Genomic DNA, 12,682 nt, shown 5'->3' on the forward strand with positions numbered 1-12,682 from the left:
TACATCATATAACATTAGTACACCACTACATATCTACAATACAAAACGTATAATACCACCATACAACAATATTACAATGTACGTGTATGTAGAGTGCGTGTACTAGCGTTTGTGTGCATCACAGTACCCGCTGTTCCATAAGGTGTATTTGTATTAAATAAATATATGATTCTACTGCTGCATCAGTTACCTGATGTGGAATTAGATTTCCATGTAGTCATGGCTCTGTGTAGTACTGTACGCCTCCCATAGTCTGTTCTGGACTTTGTGAAGTCTGGTGGTATGTATTGTGGGTATGCATGGGTGTCCGAGCTGTGTGCTAGTAGTTTATTAAACAGACAGTTCGGTGCATTCAGCTTGTTAACACTTCCTACAAAAATAAGTAGTGATCAAGTCAATCTCTCCTCCACTTTGAGCCATGAGATTGACATGCATATTACTAGACTGCTTTGTGGACAACGACTCCCATTGTCAGGGCGGAGAGACATGTATCTTGTCAGTGTATCCATAATCGTTGGGAAACATTAGCTAATGCCTGCATAGCTCATATAGATGTTATTAAATTACTAATTAGTATTAGCTGCGTGGCTTTGGTAGAACACTAGGAGCGGGCAGCTATATTATGCAAGCTATATCGCCTATTATTAGCTGGCTAACGTTGAACGTATCATTTTGGTTGTTAAAAGAAAATACGTTTAATTTGATAAAGTAAAGATATTACTTAAATCGGTCAGCTAGCTAGCTGTGTTAACTTTTTTTAAAGGAAGCAAAATTCATATTTCGGTCTGAACTCCGCCCAGTAAGTGGCGGTGAAGGCAATTAAAGGTGTGACATCTGCCTTAAAACGAAAGTTAGATGGAAGAAGACGCCATTTGAACGTGTTATTTAGCAAGCGAGTGATTTAACAAAACACCGAGAAAAATAAATTAGAAGACAAGAAAGCGCAAGACGGGACAGCCAATCTTCATTTACTCAGTTACTATTAGCACCTATCCTACATTTTGACCGACACCCCTCCCCCCCAAAAAGAAGTTGTTTTCTGGACTAAGTTAGCTACCATGGCGTGCACAGCTACTTTGAAGCGTTCCGTGGAGTTGGAGGCCCTTCACAGCCCTCAAACTCCAAAACGGCGAAGGTGCAGCAATCTGCCAGGGACTCCGGTCTCCCCGTCTCCAAAGCGATGCAACCTGCTGTCTGCTACAGGTGACAACAGTTCGATGTCACCCCAACCGACTTGTGGAGGAGAACACAGGCTCACCCCAGGTTAGTCGATTGCCCGAATTGTGCTGGATGGACCTTGTAGTAAAAGAGGCTATCTAATAATAATTAAGCCTCATTTTTAAAGGCTGTAGCTAATAGGCCTACACTGAAGCAAGACAAGATCATTATGATGTAAAAGGCATACAAATATAATATGTAGTTAGCAAACGTTAGCCACTAGTCTCAACTCACAAGTTTGCCAGAATGAACCCGGCCCTGATTGTAACATGTGTATCCTAGCTAGCTATGTCAATTCGTTTCTAGTTGATGACAATACCTAGGTAGGAAACAGTGGTGGGTGGAAAAAGTACCAAATTGTCATACTTTAGTAAATGTAACGATATCTAAAATAGAAAATGACTCAAGTGAAAGTCACCTGGTAAAATTCTACTTGAGTATATGTCTACATTTTTTTCATGTCAAAAATCGAATCAAATTATATTTGTCGCATGCGCCAAATACAACAGGTGTACCTTACGACAAGCCCTTAACCAACAATGCAGTTCAAGAAATATAATGAAGAAAATATTTAGTAAATAAACTTGAAGTTTAAAAAAGTAACATAATAACAATGAGGTTCGGGTAAGAGTCTATGTGCGGGGGTACAGGTTAGTCAAGGTAATTTGTACATGTAGGTAGGGGTAAAGTAACTATGCATGGATAACAAACAGGGAGTAACAGCAGTGTAAAACAAAGGGGGTGTCAATGCAAATTGTCCGGGTGGCCTTTTGATTAATTGTTAACTGACATTGCCTAGTAGATACAGTTTAAGTCAGAAGTTTGCATACACCTTAGCCAAATACATTGAAACAATTTTACATTTTTCACAATTCCTGACATTTAATCCTAGTAAAAATTCCCTGTCTTAGGTCAGTTAGGATCACCACTTTATTTTAAGACTGAAACGTTAGAATTATCAGAGTGATTTATTTCAGCTTTTATTTCTTTCATCACATTCCCAGTGGGTTAGAAGTTTACATGCTCTCAATGAGTATATGGTAGTGTTGCCTTTAAATTGTTTAACTTGGGTCAAACTTTTCTGGTAGACTTCCACAAGCTTCCCATAAAAAGTTGGGTGAATTTTGGCCCATTCCTCCTGACAGAGCTGGTGTAACTGAGTCAGGTTTGTAGGCCTCATTGCTCCACACACTTTTTCAGTTCTGCCCACACATTTTCTATGGGATTAAGGTCAGGGCTTTGTGATGGCCACTCTAAACACCTTGATTTTGTTGTCCTTAAGCCATTTTGCCACAAATTTGGAAGTATGCTTGGGGTCATTGTCCATTTGGAAGACCCATTTGCGACCAAGCTTTAACTTCCTGACTGATGTCTTGATGTTGCTTCAATATATCCACGTAATTTTATTTCCTCATGATGCAATCTATTTTGTGAAGTGCACCAGTCCCTCCTGCAGCAAAGCACCCCCACAACATGATGCTGCCACCCCCTGTGCTTCACGATTGGGATGGTGTTCTTTGGCTTGCAAGCCTCCCCCTTTTTCCTCCAAACATTATGGCCATTATGGCCAAACAGTTTTAATTTTGTTTCATCAGACCAGAGGACATTTCTCAAAGGTACCATCTTTGTCCCCATGTACAGTTGCAAACCATATAGTCTGGCTTTTTTATGGCAGTTTTGGAGCAGTGGCTCCTTCCTTGCTGAGCGGCCTTTCAGGTTGTCGCTATAGGACTCGTTTTACTGTGGCTATAGATACTTTTGTACCTGTTTCCTCCAACATCTTCACAAGGTCCTTTGCTGCTGTTCTGGGATTGATTTGCATTTTTCGCACCAAAGTACGTTCCTCTCTAGGAGACAGAAAGCATCTCCTTCCTGAGCGGTATGACGGCTGCGTGATCCCATGGTGTTTATACTTGCGTACTATTGTTTGTACAGATGAACGTGGTACCTTCAGGCATTTGGAAATTGCTCCCCAGGGTGAACCAGACTTATGGAGGTCTACAATTTTTTGGGGGGGTCTTGGCTGATATTCTTTTGATTTCCCCATGATGTCAAGCAAAGAGGCACTGAGTTTGAAGGTAGGCATTGAAATACATCCACAGGTACACCTCCAATTGACTCAAATGATGCCAAGTAGCCTATCAGAAGCTTCTAAAGCCATGACGTAATATTCTGGAATTTTCCAAGTTGTTTAAAGGCACAGTCAACTTAGTCTATGTAAACGTCTGACCCACTGGAATTGTGACACAGTGAATTATAAGTGAAATAATCTGTCTGTAAACAATTGTTGGAAAAACCTGTCAAGATGCTCTCGTTGGTGGGCTTTATAACCTTTTGAGGATCTGTGGTCCTAGGCCAAATACCTACATGTTTAAAACAGACCACCATAGTCCCTGTGCCCAAGAAAGCAAAGGAACCTGCCTAAATGACCACCGACCCATAGCACTCACGTCTGTAGCCATGAAGTGCTTTGAAAGGCTGGTCATGGCTCACATCAACAACATCATCCCAGAAAGCCTAGTCCCACTCCAATTTACATACCGCCCCAACAGATCCAAAGATGATGCAATCTCTGTAGCACTCCACACTGCCCTTTCCCACCAGGACAAATGGAACACCTATGTGAGAATTCTATTCATTGACTACAGCTCAGCCAGCGTCCACATCACCAACAAACTAACGTGGTCTTCACAGTCGTAAAGAGGGCACGACATAACCTATTTCCCCCTCAAAGAGACTGAAAATATTTGGTATGGATCCTCAGATCCTCAAACGGTTATACAGCTGCACCATCGAGAGCATCCTGACTAGAGGTCGACCGATTAATCGGAATGGCCGATTTAATTAAGACCGATTTCAAGTTTTCATAACAATCGGAAATCGTTAAAAAAAATTTTTAAAAAACATTTATACCTTTTTTATTTAACTAGGCAAGTCAGTTAAGTCACTTATTTTCAATGACTGCCTAGGAACTGTGGGCTAACTGCCTTGTTCAGGGGCAGAATTTCACCTTGTCAGCTCAGGGGTTCCAATCTAGCAACCGCACAGTTAACTAGTCCAACGCTCTAAACATTGCACTCCACGAGTAGTCTGCCTGTTACGCGAATGCAGTAGAAGCCAAGGTAAATTGCTAGCTGGCATTAAACTTATCTTATCAAAAACAATCAATCATAATCACTAGTTATAACTACTAATCCAGTGTAGCAGGCAATATTAACCAGGTGAAATTGTCATTTCTCTTGCGTTCATTGCACGCAGAGTCAGGGTATATGCAACAGTTTGGGCTGCCTGGCTCATTGCGAACTAATTTGCCAGAATTTTACCTAATTATGACATTGAAGGTTGTGCAATGTAACAAGAATATTTAGACTTAGGGATGCCACCCGTTAGATAAAATACGGAATGGTTCCGTATTTCACTGAAAGAATAAATGTTTTGTTTTTGAAATGACAGTTTCTGGATTCAATCATATTAATGACCAAAGGCTCATATTTCTGTGTGTTATTATGTTATAATTAAGTCTATGATTTGATAGAGCAGCCTGACTGAGCAGCAGCAGGCCCGTAATCATTCATTCAAACAGCACTTTCGTGCGTTTTGCCAGCAGCTCTTCGCAAGCACATTGCTGTATATGACTTCAAGCCTATCAGCCTAATGGCTGGTGTAACCAATGTGAAATGGCTAGCTAGTTAGCTGGGTGTGCGCTAATAATGTTTCAAACGTCACTCGCTTTTAGATTTGGAGTAGTTATTCCCCTTGCGCTGCAAGGGCCGTGGCTTTTGTGGAGCGATGGGTAACGATGCTTCGAGGGTGGCTGTTGTCGTTGTGTTCCTGGTTCGAGCCCAGGTAGGGGCGAGGAGGGGGACGGAAGCTATACTGTTACCCTGGCAAAACTATAGTGCCTATAAGAACATCCAATAGTCAAAGGTATATGAAAGGTATATTTTACATGGCACATTTTACTTTCTTCTCCAACACTTTGTTTTTGCATTATTTAAACCAAATTGAACGTTTAATTATTTATTTGAGGCTAAATTGATTTTATTGATGTTTTATATTAAGTTAAAATAAGTGTTAATTCAGTATTGTTGTAATTGTCATTATTACAAATAAAAACAATGGTATTGTCTTTTTTGGTCCTCCAATAATCGGTATCGAAAAATCAATTGGTCGACCTCTAATCCTGACTGGTAGCATCACTGCCTGGTATGGCAACTGCTCGGCCTCCAACCGCAAGGCACTACAGAGGGTAGTGCGAACAGTCCAGTTTTTTTGTCTTCACTATTATTCGACAATGTAGAAAATACTACAAATAAAGAAAAACCCAGAAATTAGTAGGTGTGTCAACTCACTGTAGGGACGACGACGTCGTCAATGCACTTATTGATGAAGCCGGTGACTGAGGTGGTGTACTCCTCAATGCCATTGGATGAATCCCAGAACATATTCCAGTCTGTGCAAAACTGTCCTACAGCGTAGCATCCACGTCATCTGACCACTTCCGTATTGAGCGAGTCACTGGTGCTTCCTGCTTTAGTTTTAGCTTGGTAGCAGAAATCATTTAAAATTCCTTAAATTAAGCAAATGGCACTTTCTTATTTATGGTTAGCCAGGGACACACTCCAACACTCAGACTTAAAAAAATGTATATATATTTTTTTACAAACGTGTGTTTAGTGAGTCCGCCAGATCAGAGGTGGTAGGGATGCCCTGGTCATGATAAGTGCATGAATTGGACCATTTTCCTGTCCTGCATTCAAAATGTAACAAGTACTTTTGGGTGTCGGGTAAGAAGTACTTTCTTTTCTTTAGGAATGTAGTGAAGTAAAAGTTGTCAAATATAAATAGTAAAGTACAGATACCACAAAAGACAACTTAAGTCGAAATTGAGTATTTTTACTTAAGTACTTTACACCACTGCTAGGAAGTCATTTATACATCCATCTACCTACCAAATTGAAAATGATGGATTGATTTAGGTGCATGCATGCGTGACCATGTTTTATCACGCAACCGAGAGACATGTGGGAGGCCTGGGTTGATGCGTGAGGAAACACTCATCCCAGGATACGCCAATCATGTTAAGATGACGTTTTCTGTTTCTCCTCTCCACAGAGCAGATTGTCCAGAATCTTAGGCAAGAATACAGCCGCTATCAGAGGAGGCGGAAGCTTGAGGGGGCCTTCAACCAGAGCCAGTCCCAGAGTCTAAGTGATGGCCCAGGCCAAAGCCCTGGCTTCATGGCACCAAGTGCCCAACCAGGTGTGTTTTCATGCACTCCCACCAAGCTGAAGGAGATGCTGTTAGCATCTGATGGCAAATAAATGATTGTAGGGATGAATAACACACACACTGTGCTGTCTCACTGTAGGGATGAATAACACACACACTGTGCTGTTTCACTGTAGGGATGAATAACACACACACTGTGCTGTCTCTCACTGTAGGGATGAATAACACACACACTGTGCTGTCTCACTGTAGGGATGAATAACACACACACTGTGCTGTCTCTCACTGTAGGGATGAATAACACACACACTGTGCTGTCTCTCACTGTAGGGATGAATAACACACACATTGTGCTGTCTCTCACTGTAGGGATGAATACACATTGTGCTGTCTCTCACTGTAGGGACACTGCTGTCTCACTGTAGGGATGAATAACACACACACTGTGCTGTCTCACTGTAGGGATGAATAACACACACATTGTGCTGTCTCTCACTGTAGGGATGAATAACACACACACTGTGCTGTCTCACTGTAGAGATGAATAACACACACACTGTGCTGTCTCACTGTAGGGATGAATAACACACACATTGTGCTGTCTCTCACTGTAGGGATGAATAACACACACACTGCTGTCTCACTGTAGGGATGAATAACACACACACTGTGCTGTCTCACTGTAGGGATGAATAACACACACACTGTGCTGTCTCACTGTAGGGATGAATAACACACACACTGTGCTGTCTCTCACTGTAGGGATGAATAACACACACACTGCTGTCTCACTGTAGGGATGAATAACACACACACTGTGCTGTCTCACTGTAGGGATGAATAACACACACACTGCTGTCTCACTGTAGGGATGAATAACACACACACTGTGCTGTCTCACTGTAGGGATGAATAACACACACACTGCTGTCTTGTTTTTTTTGGTGTGGTGAATAAGAGCCACCAGAGTTAAATTCTTAAGAATTCTGCATGTGTTTATTCTAGATGTTTCAACATCCTGACCTAGTAAGGTGGTTCTTTTTAACCATCCATAGGGCACCCTATTCCTGATGTAGTGCCCCTGTCAAAAGTAGTCCACAATAAAGGGAATAGGGTGCCATTTGTGATTTTGCATGTGCCGTTGTCAGGTCACAGACCATTCCTTGTCATGGTTTCTCCAGGGTCTTCTGTGAAGAGGGACCAACCCTGTTTCACACTGCACCAAGTTGGCTCTCTGTGTGAACGGATTCTCAAGGACCATGACGAGAACATCCGTGAGGAGTATGAGCAAATCCTCAACACTAAACTGGCAGGTATACTGCGCGACTTCCTCTTTACAGATATGTGCCAGGATTCATGAAGCATCTGAGTAGGAGTGCTGATCTAGGATCAGTTTCACCATTTTAGACCATAATTAATCAGTTTACATAAGGGCGAGTTGGGACCTGATGCCAGATCGGCTCTCCTGCTCTTAAAGGCTTTAGGAATACAGGCCCAGATTGACATCTCATGGTCAGACAGCTCAGTTTAATAGTTTTAATTCCATAGATCATTTGATGTTTTGGTTCCTTCCCAGAACAATATGAATCGTTTGTGAAGTTCACACATGACCAGATCATGAGACAATATGGCGCCAGACCCTCCAGCTGTGAGTTCCAACGATATCACAACACGTTAACTTTTATCCTCGTGTTTCTACAGGGCCTGTTTTTAAATCATCATTTTCTTATTTTTCAGATGTCTCATGAACTATCTTAAATAAGGAAGTTACCTGCTCTCACGTCTAGACTGCTGCTCGCCTATCTCCACGTTTTTCTTTACTACTTCAGTGCTATGATTTTCTTTTGACTTTTAACACTCAATAATCTGAGTTGTACTTGTGTGGGTGTGCTCTCTTTTTTGGGAGATGGATGGTTGACGTTCCTTTTTAATAAATTGCTGTAGAAAGCTAGGCTGATGTGACTTCTATTTAACCTCCCAAACCCACTGCTGCAGCATGAATCCTCACTTTTCACCAACCATACATGAAAATGTGGTTCTTTTTTTATTTTATTTAACAAAAAAAATTTTTTTTTAGAAATGAAAGTTATTTGCCATTTTGTGCTTTATCTAAATTGTATTTGATGTTATACAGGGGGTACTTCAGTGTACTACAGACGGTCAATTGTAGTTTTGCTTTTCTTGAAACATATTTTTGTACATGGCTGACTCCCTTGTCTTGCATATTTCAATTGATCTACCCTTTCCAGAAACTGATCATGTCAACCCCATGAGAATCTGTTTGGAATTTGCTGGGTTCTTGTTCAGACATTCTACCCAATTATGCTGCAATTGAGGAGATGCCAGCAAAGCATGTGTCGTTATACAGAGCTCTATAAAATATGCAGGCTATTACACTCAAGAATAACATGAATGGAAGGGCTCATTTGTTGACTGGTTAAAATCCTTTTCACAGGGATAGACTATGGTTGAGGCTTTGTTTCATGTGAGAATGAAATGTGGGGAAACTGCACCTATCCTCTCTTAGTTTGGAATAAAACACCATTCAAGAAAAAAAGATTGCAGTCAGAGTAAAGTATAACTGCAGTTATTCTGAAATTACTGTGTCCAAAATACACACGGTTGAAACTGCAGTCTTTTTTTTTTTTTTCAAGGAGTCTGTATAAACTTGATTCTGTTATCTATAATACTTGGGCCCTTGAGAGGTTTGTAAGGGAACCACACTCATTGTAGTGACCTTCTCAAAGTTTTGAATCTGTAGCTGGTCCCTTTTTTTTTTTTTTTTTTTTTTTTTTGTTTTGAATTTTATTGAATGTTCTGCATATGATTTATAAACTCTTAATGTACTACTTGATATCCCTATTAAATGACTAGTTTTGGGTTATTAGTCAGGGGATCCTAGAATACTGGTGTGTTCTGTAAAGCCTGTGATTAGGACTGGAGGGGTTATTTAGTCCTTTTACATAGTACTACTGAATACAGTGAATGTATGTCTTTAACGGATGGCTTTGGGTTGAAACAAAACTGATTTTCATCATTCAAACATGAGATAATGTGCTTCTTTACAAGCTGTATACATAGGGTGCGAGCCTACCATTGGGAAGTACCATTTTAAATGCATCATGAGTTATGACCTTTATGACTATTTCTTTACACAGACGAAGACTTGATTCTCTAATTGTGTGGTTTTGGATTGAGTTCTACAAGATCTTACTATGAACTTTTAATCAAAAATACCCAATCAATTTGTTTAAATTTTCCTACATGTAATAATGTGTCCTTTTGAGCTCAGTTTTGCTGTACACAATTATAACATTGAGGAAAGTCTTGATTTGAAGGGAATCATTTTATAACATTGTTGAAATAAAGCCTTGATTTGAAGGGAATCATTTTGAATGTAGTTCTTGTGAGTTAAATTAGAAGACTAAGTATAAGCCGAATATGAGTCGGCACAAGTGTTAGATTTGTAGCAAATGAAAATAGTGCACTGGGGGACAGCATTAATGTAGCATTTTGAACAGCATTTTGTAAACATTTTTTCATAACTATGGAGAATATCAGTCCATGAAACACAGTATCACAAATACTTGAAAGATTTCTAGTATCGAAAGGGTCCAATATATTCAATGTACTGTCGAAGTACACAGTTATGATTGCTCGAAGCTACTCAAGAACAATTGGTATGGGAGGGAGACTTCCATTTTCTATGGCTTCACAATTAAACCAACAACAAACCTGGTAGAACAACCTGTTCTCATAGCATTTTGCTTTATCTAAATCCGGACCGGACAACATGGCCTCCGATTTGACACACTGAACTCTGTCTGCAAAGTAGTTGGTGAACCAGGCAAGGCAGTCATTAGAAAAACTGAGTCTGCCGATAAGAATGATTGACAGAGTCGAAAGCCTTGGCCAGGTTGATGAAGACTGCTGCACAGTACTGTCTTTTATCAATGGCGGTTATATCGTTTAGTACCTTGAGCGTGGCTGAGGTTAACCCGTGACCGGCTCGGAAACCAGATTGCACAGCGGAGAAGGTACGGTGGGATTCGAGATGGTCAGGGATCTGTTTATTGACTTGGCTTTCGAAGACCTTAGATAGGCAAGGCAGGATGGATATAGGTCTGTAACAGTTTGAGTTCAGGGTGTCTCCCCCTTTGAAGAGGGGGATGACTGCGGCAGCTTTCCAATCCTTGGGGATCTCAGACGATATGAGAGGTTGAACAGGCTAGTAATAGTGGTTGCGACAATGGCGACGGATAGTTTCAGAAATAGAGGGTCCAGATTGTCAAGCCCAGCTGATTTGTACGGGTCCAGGTTTTGCAGCTCTTTCAGAACATCTATCTGGATTTGGGTAAAGGAGAAGCTGGGGAGGCTTGGGTGAGTAGCTGCGGGGAGGGCGGAGCTGTTGGCCGAGATTGGAGTAGCCAGGAGGAAGGCATGGCCAGCCGTTGAGAAATGCTTGTTGAAGTTTTCGATTATCATGGCTTTATCGGTGGTGACCGTGTTACCTAGCCTCAGTGCAGTGGGCAGCTGGGAGGAGGTGCTCTTGTTCTCCATGGACTTTACAGTGTCCCAGAACTTTTTGGAGTTAGCTACAGGATGCAAATTTCTGCTTGAAGCTGGCCTTTGCTTTCCTGACTGACTGCGTGTATTGGTTCCTGACTTCCCTGAACAGTTGCATATCACGGGACTATTCGATGCTATTGCAGTCCGCCACATGATGTTTTTGTGCTGGTCGAGGGCAGTCAGGTCTGGAGTGAACCAAGGGCTATATCTGTTCTTAGTTCTGCATTTTTTGAACAGAGCATGCTTATCTAAGATGGCGAGGAAGTTACTTTTAAAGAATGACCAGGCATCCTCAACTGACGGGATGAGGTCAATATCTTTCCAGGATACCCGGGCCAGGTCGTTTAGAAAGGCTTGCTCGCAGAAGTGTTTTAGGGAGCGTTTGACAGTGATGAGGGGTGGTCGTTTGACTGCGGACCCGTAGCGGATACAGGCAATGAGGCAGTGATCGCTGAGATCTTGGTTGAAGACATCGGAGGTGTATTTGGAGGGCCAGTTGGTCAGGATAACGTCTATGAGGGTGCCCTTGTTTAGAGATTTAGGGTTGTACTTGGTGGGTTCCTTGATGATTTTTGTGAGATTGAGGGCATCTAGCTTAGATTGAAGGACTGCCGGGGTGTTAAGCATATCCCTGTTTAGGTCACCTAACAGAACAAACTCTGAAGCTAGATGGGGGGCGATAAATTCACAAATGGTGGCCAGGGCACAGCTGGGAGCTGAGGGGGGTCGGTAGCAGGCGGCAACAGTGAGAGACTTATTTCTGGAGAGAGTAATTTTTAAAATTAGTAGTTCGAACTGTTTGGGTATGGACCTGGAAAGTATAACATTACTTTGCAGGCTATCTCTGCAGTAGACTGCAACTCCTCCCCCTTTGGCAGTTCTATCTTGACGGAAAATGTTATAGTTGGGTATGGAAATCTCCGAATTTTTGGTGGCCTTCCTAAGCCAGGATTCAGACACGGCAAGGACATCAGGGTTGGCAGAGTGTGCTAAGGCAGTGAGTAAAACAAACTTAGGGAGGAGGCTTCTGATGTTGACATGCATGAAACCAAGGCCTTTTCGATCACAGAAGTCAACAAATGAGGGTGCCTGGGGACATGCAGGGCCTGGGTTTACCGCCACATCACCCGCAATCAAATCACAATGATGTTTGACCAGTTTCTGTTTTAGCCAACTCCAATGACGCTATATGAGAATGACAATAGTAGAGAAAGCTAAAACAGCCAATGACATCCTGACAGACTTCATGGACAGCAACTACAAATAGTCATTTGACTTTAGTAACAAATAGAGCAAGCCTTAAGGAATTATGAATTAGACGCTACATATTTCACAACTTTGAAACTCAAAAAGGGCCTGGATTGGCTGGTTCAACTAGTACTCCTAGGGCACAGGCCACAGTAAACAAAACCAAGGATTCGTCCAAAATGGCATCCTATTCTTTTTATGACTAGGGCCCATCGGTCAAAAATACTGCACTATATAGGGATGTGGTGCCATTTGGGATGCAACCCTAACCTTCCAACAAGCCATAGCTATTGATTTTGTGTAAATTGAATAAAAAACATGCAATAGCTGGGGGGGGGGTCAACTTAATTAGATTCACAGGGAGTCATCCATGTATAAAATCGGACATGACCGATTGATCTCCAGTACGGAGAAA

The 12,682-nt window shown here is 41.7% G+C and overlaps 1 protein-coding gene across 2 annotated transcripts; it reads left to right on the top strand.

Annotated features, from left to right (window-relative positions):
• The first annotated feature begins 834 nt into the window (after positions 1-834).
• On the top strand, positions 835-9,836 carry LOC115118408 (akirin-1-like). Of its 2 annotated transcripts, none has more exons than XM_065018020.1 (5): positions 835-1,263; positions 6,334-6,480; positions 7,599-7,763; positions 8,027-8,098; positions 8,188-9,836. In XM_065018020.1, the coding sequence occupies exons 1-5, from the start codon at positions 1,059-1,061 to the stop codon at positions 8,196-8,198; spliced, it is 600 nt and encodes a 199-aa protein (XP_064874092.1). In that variant the 5' UTR covers positions 835-1,058; the 3' UTR covers positions 8,199-9,836. The 2 variants fall into 2 exon arrangements, with proteins under 2 accessions (XP_064874092.1, XP_029502861.1); XM_029647001.2 differs by having other exon boundaries at positions 836-1,263; positions 7,632-7,763.
• The last annotated feature ends 2,846 nt before the right edge of the window (positions 9,837-12,682 follow it).

Source organism: Oncorhynchus nerka, linkage group LG4 (genome assembly GCF_034236695.1).
Source record: "Oncorhynchus nerka isolate Pitt River linkage group LG4, Oner_Uvic_2.0, whole genome shotgun sequence".
Lineage (NCBI taxonomy): Eukaryota > Metazoa > Chordata > Actinopteri > Salmoniformes > Salmonidae > Oncorhynchus > Oncorhynchus nerka.

Bases quoted from the DNA above. Each gene is read 5' to 3' on its own strand.
- LOC115118408 (XM_065018020.1), top strand. From the start codon at position 1,059: ATGGCGTGCACAGCTACTTTGAAGCGTTCCGTGGAGTTGGAGGCCCTT. The intron at 1,264-6,333 runs GTTAGTCGATTG...TCCTCTCCACAG, and splicing joins AGAACACAGGCTCACCCCAG to AGCAGATTGTCCAGAATCTT. The intron at 6,481-7,598 runs GTGTGTTTTCAT...TGCCGTTGTCAG, and splicing joins GGCACCAAGTGCCCAACCAG to GTCACAGACCATTCCTTGTC.